Genomic DNA, 12,645 nt, shown 5'->3' with positions numbered 1-12,645 from the left:
TGAGCCGCAGCTCAATTATTAACGTGTCGATGTTAATAATTGCTGTATGACTGCTACATGTGATAGGATTAGGACAGTAAGAGATGTGATTTAGACTTCACACACGTATCCACATTTATGCAAAACTACTCAGTGCTGTTGTTAGTAACTGAGAAATTCTGAACAATATTCAGAGTTAATAATTCAGATTAAGCACTAAATAAAAGGCTTAGTACTTATATGCAAGCAGAAACAAGCAAAAATTGGGTTTTCTGTAGTTTTGTGTTAGGTTTGGGCCAAGAGTCAAAGATTTTTATTGTCAGTTTTCTGCATGTACAGGACATACAGGAGAACTGAAATACTGTTTCTCTCTCATCTTACTGTAAAGAAGAACTAAGAATTAAGAAAGATAAAGGACATTATATAAAAGTCAAACCTATGTCCAATAGTGAAGTAATGCAAAAAATGAATTCAATAAATAAACAGATCAGCTTGGGAGCTGTACAGAGTGACCAACAGCAGCTTTTTCTTTGTCTTGTTTTCCTATTTAGTGTCATCTGTTTCCTCTGCTCTCATTAACTGGCATGTGTGTATATTGTCTGAGCGTCCCCTCACAGTTGTGTGTTTCCTTCTCTTTATGTTGCCCTAGAGAGTCCTACTTTTTAATTGTTTGCTCCTGCTCAGTTAGTGAAGAGTTCAGCATTAAGGCTGCTTTTTGAGTCGATGTTCTGCCTCCTGTCCTGCATTTATGTCCACATCCTGCCTGCCACACTGGCAGATATTGTATAATAGATATTATATAAAGTTCCCAGTTAAGTCAAATATGCCACAGGACTAATATTTACTTCACGAACGCCAATTGTCCTCATTATTTTCTTGGCATCATGTTTATTCTTTCCATTTATAAACAGATATGTGATACCTGTACCCATTATACCTTTACCATTACCTGATATAGACGTCTTGATGCATTCTCAATCATCCAGGAAAGTAAATCTCCAAAAGTTGAATCTGTTCATCTGGACGTAGCGTTTTGAACGCTACGTCCAGATGAACAGATTCAACTTTTGGAGATTTACCTGATATAGACCAATCAGAACCCTTTGTACCTACAGAAGCAGCCCCAAAATACTTAAAATAGTAGGAAAAATACATAACGAACATGTTACCCATGCACTTGGAAAATGACTCCAACTTATTTAACATGCTTTTATCCATCTCAGATCTCCACCTGTTGGCAATGCAAGTTCACCAAGGTCCTAGATTTGGATAGTGTTAAACAGTGTCCATAGTACTGCGTTACACGCCACATAGCCTTAGGGGGTGGCTGTTGTAGATTACACCTACAAAGGCAACTTTCCCTTTTTTTGCAGGTGGGCTGTCTTATTTTTTCACACATCTCCTGTAATGTCTCACAGAGCCACACCAGCAGACACAGCAGCCACGGATCTTTGTCCCAGAGCTGAACTGTTCTTTGAAACGGATGCACGGAGAAGCTGTCGAGGTTTCACCTGAACAGTACCAATGAGGGACACAGTCAAGAAATGTAACAGGTTTAATGAGGTTTAGTGTAGTTTTCATGTGGAAAAGCTACACAGGTAAGTTTGCTTTAAAAGGTAAGTGAGCAAGTGGGAATCAAAAGATAAATTTTAGCAGGCAGGGTAAGTGGGGTCAGGCAGGTATGTAGTTAAGTAGGAGGCAGGACGATTCCTACAAGGAGACATGAGTAAACAAAAAGCTAAAAACAAACAAACAGAAGTTTTTATCTGAGAAGAAAGAGGACAGAGTTTTTCTGTAACATGACGAAATCAACAATCAGGTTACAAGCGGTGACAAAAGCCAATTTCAAATACTGTATTGATAGCAGATGATGAGCAGGTGTGTCTGCCAAGGACTTTCTGAGACCACTCCCACCACTCAAAGACCTACAGTAGTTTTCACCTACACCCACAGCTACCAAAGCAACCTCACAGCCACATCACCAAAGCTAGGTCTGGGGACCATGACATGTTGTAAGTGTGATTTTCATCTGCTTCTAAAGTCTCCCTCTGCAGTCTTAACCACTCCAGCTAAAGGCAAATATTACTCTTATTTATCTTCTTTTATTAAACTGATTCATATGGGTGTTGGTAATTTTAGAAAAAATGTAAACTGCATGATGTAGCAGACCTTAGTCATCTAATTTTAAAACACTAAAAATCATCATTTTAGATTCTTTTTAGAAAATGGAACACTGTTAAAGATCTTTCAAGACATTACTTAGATTAGTAGCAGTACTGGGCTGTAACACTGAGGAATGTTTCCCTGTGATCTGTCGCCTACTGGTGGTGGAAAGATGAACTGTACTGGTGACGCAGGAACGGAGGTGATATAAAGTATTTCAAACAGAGGAGAGTAAGCAAGTGCCTACCAAGAGTCTCATCATGGATGTGCAGCAGACAAACCTGCAGTAACTGTGCGCAGCAAAAGGTCATTCAGAGTAGTAGCAAGGTGTTTTGGCTTTGGTATACTGGTGTTGGCTTCATTTATTCTACCTTTTGTTGTTTACATTTTGGGGGCTGTGTTGAATCAACCCCCAAAATGATTCAACATTTTGTAAAGCAAGAGATGTAAGAAAAAGCTTTCAGTGTCCATCCATGTCTGTCAGACTCATGTTGCTCACGCACTGAAAACTCCGGATGACTTTAAGATCAGAATCTCCAGCTCAGCATCAGATTCAATATGCTCCGAAATTTGCCTGATTCAGGAGACATTTTTCATAATTACATGAATAATTCAGTAATGGCCTAAAAAAAAACTACATTTTATTTGAAAAAAAGCTCAGATATTTTACACTCAGCTTTGTCTGCTCTCATCCAAAAGCCTAACCCTAAGAAGGAACTCTAATCCCAACCTACTGGTCACAGGTTTCTCTGCTCTGACCTTCACCCTAACCCTAAACTGTCTTATATGAGTTATTAATACATCATTAAACATGCTGCACTGAATATGTACTCCATGTTTTGACCAGTGCTTCGTTTTTCCAATGACCTTTATGCTACAAAGAAGCTTTCAGCAGATGTGATCAGGCATGCTGAGGGTTATACATCCATAAGCTCCCAGCGCCATTACAACCTGGACATTTATAAATTCAGACATTAAACACTGAATCTTTGTTTTTATCTGCTGTTTGTACTTCTGTGGTCATTTTCTACAGTTTATGTTGTATCAAAGTCCTTCTGTGCCACCAGTCACAGCAATCTTAACAGCCCTCAGTTTATTATTGTCATTCTTTTTATTATTATTTTTTTTGTTATTAGAAGTAGAAGTAGTACTATTGAGTGACTTATTTATTATATTAATGATTTATTAATGATTTTCAGAGTGTATTTTTTGTCATGACAGTCAAATCTACAAATAAATAGATAAACATAAAAAATGATCTTTGGTTTGCTGCCTTTGCTTCAAAATAAGGTTAAAAAAAAATCCCCCCAATGTTAATGCTCTCTCATCATTTCTCTGTCATCTTCCTTTGTTTGACTCTGTTAGGCAAATAGTCTCCTGATGTCAGTGTGAGTGCTGCTGAATTCAGAGAGTTGTATTTTCTACCTTTGGGTGAAAATTAATTTCATGTTTTTACCACTAGATGGAAACAAGTTACCTTCAAGGGAGAGTCAGATTCCTTCCCAGTGAAAGAGTTTAGTTCCTTCTGCGCTTTTACTGCTTTTATGTATGAAGTGACAAGTACTTTGATGTCTGATAGTGTAACTTAATGGTTCATTGCTGTGTTCAGCATAATGTTCAGCTCTTCTTTCTGTCATGGAAGAAAAATACTGAACTCTGCTGTCTGGTTTCAGATAAATTTTTAAATTTTAACAAGAGCAAATCGAACATGACACATTTCATGAAAGGAGCCAGTTGAGATGGATCAGGCATCTAACACCGGGAGGAGGCCCCGGGGCAGACTCAGGATGCACTGAAGAGATTATCTTGGCTGGTCTGGTAACGCCCGGACATGCTTGAGGAGGTGGTCGGAGAGAGGGAAGTCTGAGCTTCTCTGCTTAGGCTGCTACCCCCGCAACCCGGGGAAGAGCAGAAGAAAATGGATGGATTCGTGGCTGGATGGATGGAATTTCATGTATCAGTGACTTCTGTTCAAAAGTTACAAACTTGAGCATTTTATTCTGAAAAACTGTACGAGCTGAAGACAGATACCATCACAGAAAAACAAACATGATGCTCGTTAAACATAAATACATTTATAAACATGACACTGGTATAAACACTTTCCTGAACCACCACATAGAAAAAACATTTAACTTTAAAAGTCAGACATAAGCTCCTAAAAATAATCAACAAAACCTCCTGAAGGGAAAAATGTTTGAGATTGTTTGACTGATTTTATCACCCTAACAACATGTACTGCACATGATCATGTCTTCTTATGTTACTACGTGATTTTTATGTTTGTTGTTTGTTTTATGTATGCTTTATAAATAAAGTTTCTTATTAATTAATGAAAACTCCACATTTTTACAAATATAAACAGAATAGTAACATAAATTCTTTGTACAGGGCATAGACTAATACAATTCAGATTTTCTAAGTGTAAATAAATAGTACACAATTTACTGTTGGAACTACATTTCCCATAATGCCGGAAACCCTTGAGTAACAACTAAGTGTGAGCTCAGTCATTAAACTGTTCTCATAAAACATTGGTGGACTTGAATCTGTTGATTGATTTCAGAAATCTTGCAGCTGTTTGCACCAGTGAAGGAGAAATTAGTCGAAAATAACTTGCTTCCTCCAGCTTAATCATTAATAAAGTTTTGTTTTAACAAACCCTTTTTTTCCTGGTAAGTAACTAATGGGCAGAAAACATCGTGTAGAAAAAACATTTTCTTCACAAATAATATCCAGTGTTTGATGTCAAAGATCAATAAATAAACCAATCAGCTCATTTATAAATTTGACATATCAGCTGACATGATGGAACCTGAAGTTATTTTAATCTCTGACTTGAGCTTCAAACCTCACACTGATATCATTACTAAGACAGCCCTCTTCCAGCTCTAAGAAAATCATTAAAGCGTGACCTCTCCTGACTCAGTCACCTCTGCTGATGTCATCAACTAACATGTAACTGGATTACAACAGCATCCAGCCTCTTATAACGCTGATTTTAAAATACCTTGACTTTTATTTTAAGCCTTAAATAATACTGAACTCCGTTACATTCATGATATTCTCTCACTTTTGGTCCTGGACATCAAAATTCCTCAGAGAGAAAAATTGTGGATGTAGCTTTTTGCTGTTGATGTCTCAAAACGGTGAAACAGTCAACCTGTAAAAATAAATACTTTAAAGCCACTGGTTCTGGTATGTTTTCTGGTGGGCTGAAGGTCAAATAAAAGAGCAGCGACTTGATGAATGAATTACAAATCAGACAGGACAGAGTTTCTATGAGAGTTACAGCGAACCGCAGAAACATAGTTGCAGGTGATGATTATTGTGCTCTGAAGCTCCTGTTTTTAAATTTCATGTGAACTAAGTGCTGTGGAGACATTTTTAATGGTAAAAATGTTTTCTGCTGTGAATTTGGTGAGGTGACTGGAAAGCTCTGTGAACTATAGGTCTGTTTTATTAACACTTTATTAAAGGCTTTCCTTTGACTGTAACTCTTACACATCTAATTACTATAATGTGACGTTTCACAGTGAACCATGGGTCACTAATCGTGATTTACTGCAGCTGAATCCATGATGTCCTAACCTAATGTCCAAATTAAGAGAGATTAGTTTTAGCATAAAATTATTCAAATCATGATTAATGACACAAAAATCTTTTAAAATGCCTGCTATAGATAAAGAAAACAGTATAAGTCTTTGAATAGTGTCATTAAAAATTATGCCTGTATATTATATTATATATTATATATTATAACAGACTTTGAAAATGCAGTATTGAGACAGACTGATGAGTCCAAAATGTCTGCATTAATAATATGGATCACAGTTGAACTTCACAGTCTTGGCTGTTGCTATATACTGAATATGATGGCAGAAAATACAACACTAATATCATGCCAGGAACTTACATTGAATCCTAAATAATTGCTCTTTAAGTTTAATTTAGTTGCCAAAAACATGGAATAAATGATGTAGTGATATTCTGATACTGTGGCAGCCACAATCAACACATACCTTCTATTAGTTTCCATGAACAGTGGCCTAGAATTTAGCCACATTCCCTGAATTTTTATATTATTATTCTGTTTTTGCTTTAGTCTGCCCCTCCATGCAGTTTTATTGTGTTATAAACATAATAAGTATAAAACATTTATTTAATTATCAAACCCCATATCCCAACATCAAGCATCTATAACTTTCAATTAAAACTTTTTTTGGCAAGACTGTTTCCAAAGATTCAGTTTTAGTGATTTTGTTGTTAAAACTTGGTCTTCCTGTCATCTTGCTGAACTAACCCTGCCACAGCCTGACGGGGAGAGAGTTTGTGTTTTAGAGAAGGCGACATCACATGACACCACTGTTACAGAAAGAAAAAGAAAAATGACAACAAAAAAAATTATTTTATGTTTATTCTGCTGTTCTTATAACTGCTGAGTTTATAATTGGATTGAGTTTAAATTTCTATGAATTTTACCGCTCTCATCTGTAATTTTGTTGTTATTCCGACAACTTATTTCATATTTCTACAATGTTAATATAGTGAAGCTTTCTTTGAACAAATTAGGGAAATAAATAGCATATTAAAAAAAACAATAATAACAAAAAAAAACCAACCACATCATCATTGATGTAGAACAGTTGGAGTCCATCCTTGACTTTTATCTAAGGAGGCTTTTGAATGCAGCACTTTTACTTGTAACGACATATGCAGTGAAATGAAGGTCCAGATCAACCACAGGCAAACCAAACAAGACAAAGCGATTGTTTATAGACTAACCAATCCATAACTAATTAATGAATCTATTAATCATGAAGTCAGTTACAGGGAAATTTGGAGGAAATTTCCCCAGTATTTTTGAACAAAAATGAAATATTTAATATGAATTTAAGGCTTTTGGATCTTTTGGAAGGACAAAACACATCTTAAGATTTGGACAAATAAATCAGATTTATCCACAGATCAAAGTGGTGGTTTTTTTTTTTGTTTGTTTGTTTGGTTTGTTTACTTCTTCTATTAAAAACAAAAAAAAAAACAGAACAGGAAACTTCCAGATCCATGGCAGACCCATGAAATAAAAAGTTCACTGAGTTCTTCAGAGGCTGATAATCCAGTTTGAGTCTGATTCTTAAAATCTGACGTCCACTTACACCTTTTTAACTTTTCAAAGTTTTTTTTTTTTATGATACAGTTTCTTACATGTATGTACACTGAGATCCAAAAGACTCGAAGATCCACTGAGCCCTAAAATAGTGTCTCCTTTAACTCAAGTAGTCCATCAACCTCAGGCTGTTAGAGGTTTTTAATTTCTTCGGTACTACACGGTGGTTTCACCCTGGCTGCTATTGATCAGTCTTTGATAAAAACGACGCCACGACTGTAGAGTTTTCCCTGACCAGATCCAGAACCCTGATGTTATGCCCACAATAAGGGTCATCAAGTACTTGATCATAAAGACGGTGAAGTCTGGCGTGTTTGATGCAAAGTTTGATGCTGGGCATGGCACAGCAAAGTGCTTGCAGGTCTGCATGTGCCAGGTTACCTCCCACTGCGACCTGAAGGCCTGCTCATAGAAATGGCAGGCGATCACGATGGTGGCAGGCACTGTGTACAGCACGCTAAACACACCAATTCGCACCATCAACTTTTCGAGCTTCTCAGTCTTTGTGCCGTCGTGCTTCATGATGGTGCGGATACGGAAGAGTGATACAAAGCCAGCCAGCAGGAAAGAAGTTCCGATGAAGAGGTAGACAAACAGAGGTGCCAGCACGAAACCACGCAGTGCATCCACGTTGTAGATCCCCACGTAGCAGACACCAGTGAGCAGGTCACCGTCCACCTGTCCCATAGCTAGGATGGTGATGGTCTTCACCGCTGGCACCGCCCAGGCTGCCAGGTGGAAGTACTGCGAGTTCGCTTCTATAGCCTCATGACCCCATTTCATCCCAGCAGACAGGAACCAAGTGAGAGAAAGGACCACCCACCACACAGAGCTCGCCATGCCGAAGAAGTAGAGGATCATGAACAGGATGGTGCAACCCTCCTTCTTGGTGCCTTGAGCCACCAGCTTGTAGCCATCCTCTTTAAACCTATCCACACACACTACTCGGTCCTCCAGCAGGAAGCCAGCGCTGTACGCCACCGCCACCATGAAATAGCAGCCTGACAGGAAGATGATTGGTCTCTCTGGGTATCGGAACCGCTTCATGTCCACCAGATAGGTGAGGACAGTGAAAAGGGTGCTGACACAACATAGAATAGACCAGGTTCCAACCCAGAGCCGCCCAAACTTTAGCTCATCCTCTTGGAAATACATCAGCCCATTGGGTTTGGAGGGCTCACAGGGGGAGCCACAGTCCTTCACTCCAAGGAAGTGATAATTCAGGTAGGAGGGCACCTGGAGCTGCAGGGGGCAGAAGAAAGGCTGGTTGCCCCAAATGTATGGAGGAAAGGTCACAAGCTCAGAAAGACTTGGGGTGGGGTCGGAGGTGGGGCCCTCGGTTTCGGTGGTGTTTTGACCGACACAGATCTCTCCTGCCCCATGGATGGGAAAGTTCTCACAGCGCAGCCTCTCGGGCCACTGGAATCCAAATTTGTTCATGAGTGCTTCACAGCCCTGCCGAGCCCGCTCACACAGAGACCTGCAGGGAGGGATTGCCTGGTCTAGAACGGTGCAGACCGGCGCGTACATGGAGCACAAGAAGAACTTAAGGTCCAAGGAGCATTGGACTTTGACCAGAGGATAAAATTGGTGCACCTCGAGCCCGGCGTCCTCCTGGGTGGTGTGCCCCAGCAGGTTGGGCATGATGGTCTGGTTGTAGGCAATGTCAGTGCACAGGGGGATGGAGATGGGCTGGCAGAAGCCATGCTCGGGGATGGAAATTCCTCGATCATGCTGACTGCTGCAAGGCTGGAAGAGATATACCAGAGTGAATCCCCAAACCCACCAGCAAAAGGAGCAGTGTCCCCCCAAAGCCATGATAGCAGATCCAACTCCAAAAAAGTTTGATCAACTTTTAAAAGGTTTTAATGAAGGGTGAAAACGCAGTGTAAAGACCCCTTTAACATCCAACTAATGTTAGCAAAAGTATTCATTCAAAGTATAGTCCTCTCTCAGGAAAAGGTGATGGTCTGCTTATGAATCCTTTCAGAGTCATATCTCAGAGAAAAGTCCTTTCTCTCACACAATGAAGCAGTAAAACTCTCCCTGAGAGTCACCCACAGTCCACCGTGGATCAAGGAGCCTGGACTGAAGTTAAGTTTATCAGTAAATCCACAGCTTGTCCGTCTGTCTGTCTGTGAAGTTGCCAGACCTCTATTCTTTCTCCTCAGTCTGCAGGACCCTTCACACTCTGTCTGTTTCTGATGGTTTTCAGGCACCCCTCCCTCTCCCCGCTTCCCCAGGAAAAGAGCAGAGTGAGGGGGGTTCCTTGAAACCAGCCTCCTCTGCTCCAATCACACACTTTGTTTTCTCAGGAGTCTCCTGACTGATTGGTCACTGCTGCTGAAAGGGGGCGGGGCGTTGCTGAAGGAAAGTGAGTGTAGGAATCCTGCAGAGTTTCACTGCTTCTGTTTACTTCAATGAAATAAAGAAGAAATCCTCCGGTGCATTCAAAGTCAGGTGGAAATAGTGTAAATGCTTAGTACTGCTTGCTTCTGTTTATGTGCAGATTACTGATGGCGAATTGTTTCTAACTAAATAAAACCTTTCTATTAACTCAGTTTAAATATTCATGTCTAAAAAAACGTATTTGGATACTGAAAATACTAACAAAAAATACTCATTTATACAGCACATATAAAAACTGGAGTGGTTTTCAGTCAAAGCAAACTGAAAACAAAAATATAACATAATCCTGATAGAGGAAATGTAACAAATACAAAGTATTTACAAAATATATTTTATTTATTTATTTGTTTATTTTATAGCCTTAAAATGAAAGCAGTGAAGCAAAAAATTGCAACAAAAACTTTAAAATATAACATGAGAATAAATAACTGAATGAATGAATATCTACAAATAGAACAAGAGTGGAAGTCTGGCTTCAGTCATTAAAAGAAATCACAAAAATATCTTTGGAAATGATCATTCTGCACATTCATTATGTTCTTATTGAATCTTATCTATCATGTGTCTATCAGCTGCTTCCCCTCAGAGACGAATAAAGTTTCCTTTGAACCTGATTGAACCTCAGCTGTGAAACAAACAGTTACACTAAAGTTAGACTCTTTATTCCCTACTTTCATTTTTTCTTTTCAGTTTAACAGATGCATGAACTCTCAGACATCCTTCAACAACAAACTTATCAGTTTTCATCTTCTGTTCCATTTGTCTGGTTTTTAAACAGGTGACTCAATTCTGTCTTGTTTTCTGCTTCTTGAGAAAAAACACTTTTTAAATACGCTTGTGTCACCTGGTCATAATCTCATGTGTTTTCCTTTATAACCACCTGGACAGATCAGATATCTCAGCAGATGTCTGCATAAGATTTCACCAAAACTTCCTGCATGTTCAAACATCTCACACATTTCTGCTGCATCTGGGTGGAAACACAAAGGACACGACCTTAAAAGTAGCTCAAACCCTTACCACACTAATAAACTGATTTAAGTTTCCAGCATGTTGAGAAAAACAAACATCTTGAAATCAGACTTCCTCCTTCTTTGACTCTGCATGACTGAGACTCTGTGTGTGTGTTGCATGCTTATGTCAAGAGAATGATTGTCCTACCATCAGATATTTAGTGTGTGTATGGACTCTTGAACCTTTTGGAACTCAAGAAACACCACCACTGAAACATTTGTTACTCACTGATTTGTCAGTGATTAGCAAAAAAGAAATACAACAAAAGTATTTCTTTTTTTATTGGGGTGATAAGTGTTTCCTGTCAGGTGCCCTGAAATTCACCATGAAGACTGTTAAAGACAGGAAAAAAGAAAAAGGCAGGAACTGACAAAATGTGTTGTGGAGCTAAAAAGCAGACGTGTGACATAAGAATATGGCAGACAGTTACAACACAAGACATTGTACTATATCTTTTTAAATTTTATTTAAAATGAAATACTAAAATTTTATTTCCTATTAGAATAAAGAATTAGTGAAAAGCAACTTTCTGTCAAAAACTGTAAATACTGTGATTATTTAGTGAAAGATTTATTAGTACTGTATTTTTTCTTGACATTACAGATTATTTAATGCTCCTTTACTCTTATTTTGATCGTTTTCTTCGTGTCATTGTCATCGTTCAAATTAAACCACACCTGTTACAGGAAACACAAAAACATAAAGATGGAAGAAAAGCTGTAAAATGGCGTTTTTATCTCCTCTGCGTCTGTTTGACCTTCATCACACTGAACTTTACTCGTCTGCTTCTCGTCTCTCTGTCAACACGCAACACGTTGATCGTGTAAACCAGCTCGTGCAACAGTTGCATCAGACACAAATGCAGCTGCAGCGGCTCAGCGGGAGGAAAGACGGACGCATTAAGAGCTCAGGGCATCACACTTGACTCCTCCTCCCGTCAAACATCACACAAGGTGGTGGTGGTGTTAGGGGGGTACTGCTGCTGCTGGGCTTCATCCATAGTTGACTCTATAGAGTTTCTCCAGCTGTGGGCAGTTGCTGTTTTGATTCTTACATAGGATCATTGGATTTAAACGTTAGAAAACCAAAAGTGTTTTAAAGTGAGCACCAAAGACTCACTTTAAAAAGCAACGGTGCACTGGTCGTAGCATTGTGGACCTTGATCTCAGAAATAGCATAGTTGGTGTGGTGATTAAAGCCCTCACTAAAATTTAAAAATGTATTTTTCAAGTCTTATTGCGGTTTGGGATTTTTCTTATTTAGATTTTAAGTAATTTCTGTTCTTATTTTTTTTTTAAATTTTGTAATCTTTGGGCTCTCTGACGCTGCTGTCAGCTTTACTTCCTGTCTTTCTTTTTCCTCCTTTGCTGACAGTCTGTCCAGCTCCCATCGCTTCCACCCTTGTTCGTTGAAAGACAGCTGAGCCCTGCACAATGAAGCGAGTTCAGCTACCCAGAGTATCTTTCTGTTGTCTGGATTCACTGACACTAACATCACAAATCATTATAAGCGGTCACATGAAGCTGGTTATCAACTCACTAATGCTTCTTTTGACCAGTTCCAACTTGACTCAACTCCTTGCCTTACAATTGAGTACCACCTAATATGTGTGGGGTGATTATAGCAACAAGTCCTGTGACGCCATCTGTATGATGTCAAACACAACACAACAATAGATGACTTTGAGGCAAGGCCAAGCAGGTATTAAAAAGTACCTGGTACCAGGTACGAACACCTAATAAAAAATCCTAAAAACCAAGTCGAACCAAGTGGGGCCGAGTAGGTACTAGTAGGCTGTAGGTTAACCCAAGGTTTTCTCTGTATGTTCACGTGGTGTCATCCGACGAATCAGTATGAACTGTGTGGATAAGTCTTTTTACAAATGAAGATAAATCTGGAATATCAGAGAAAAA

General features: G+C 39.0%; 1 protein-coding gene across 1 annotated transcript; it reads right to left on the bottom strand.

The window, feature by feature from the left end:
* Positions 1-5,584: 5,584 nt before the first annotated feature.
* LOC100710446 (frizzled-7-like) lies at positions 5,585-9,517 on the bottom strand. Its single transcript, XM_005462908.4, has one exon. The coding sequence runs from the start codon at positions 9,125-9,127 to the stop codon at positions 7,466-7,468; it is 1,662 nt and encodes a 553-aa protein (XP_005462965.1). The 5' UTR covers positions 9,128-9,517; the 3' UTR covers positions 5,585-7,465.
* Between the last annotated feature and the right edge of the window lie 3,128 nt (positions 9,518-12,645).

Source organism: Oreochromis niloticus, linkage group LG23 (assembly GCF_001858045.2).
Source record: "Oreochromis niloticus isolate F11D_XX linkage group LG23, O_niloticus_UMD_NMBU, whole genome shotgun sequence".
Classification (NCBI taxonomy): domain Eukaryota; kingdom Metazoa; phylum Chordata; class Actinopteri; order Cichliformes; family Cichlidae; genus Oreochromis; species Oreochromis niloticus.
Note: the sequence above shows the minus strand (reverse complement) of the source record. Positions and strands in the feature narration are given on the sequence as shown.

Excerpts from the sequence above, each read along its gene's own strand:
- LOC100710446 (XM_005462908.4), bottom strand. The coding sequence starts at position 9,127 with ATGGCTTTGGGGGGACACTGCTCCTTTTGCTGGTGGGTTTGGGGATTC.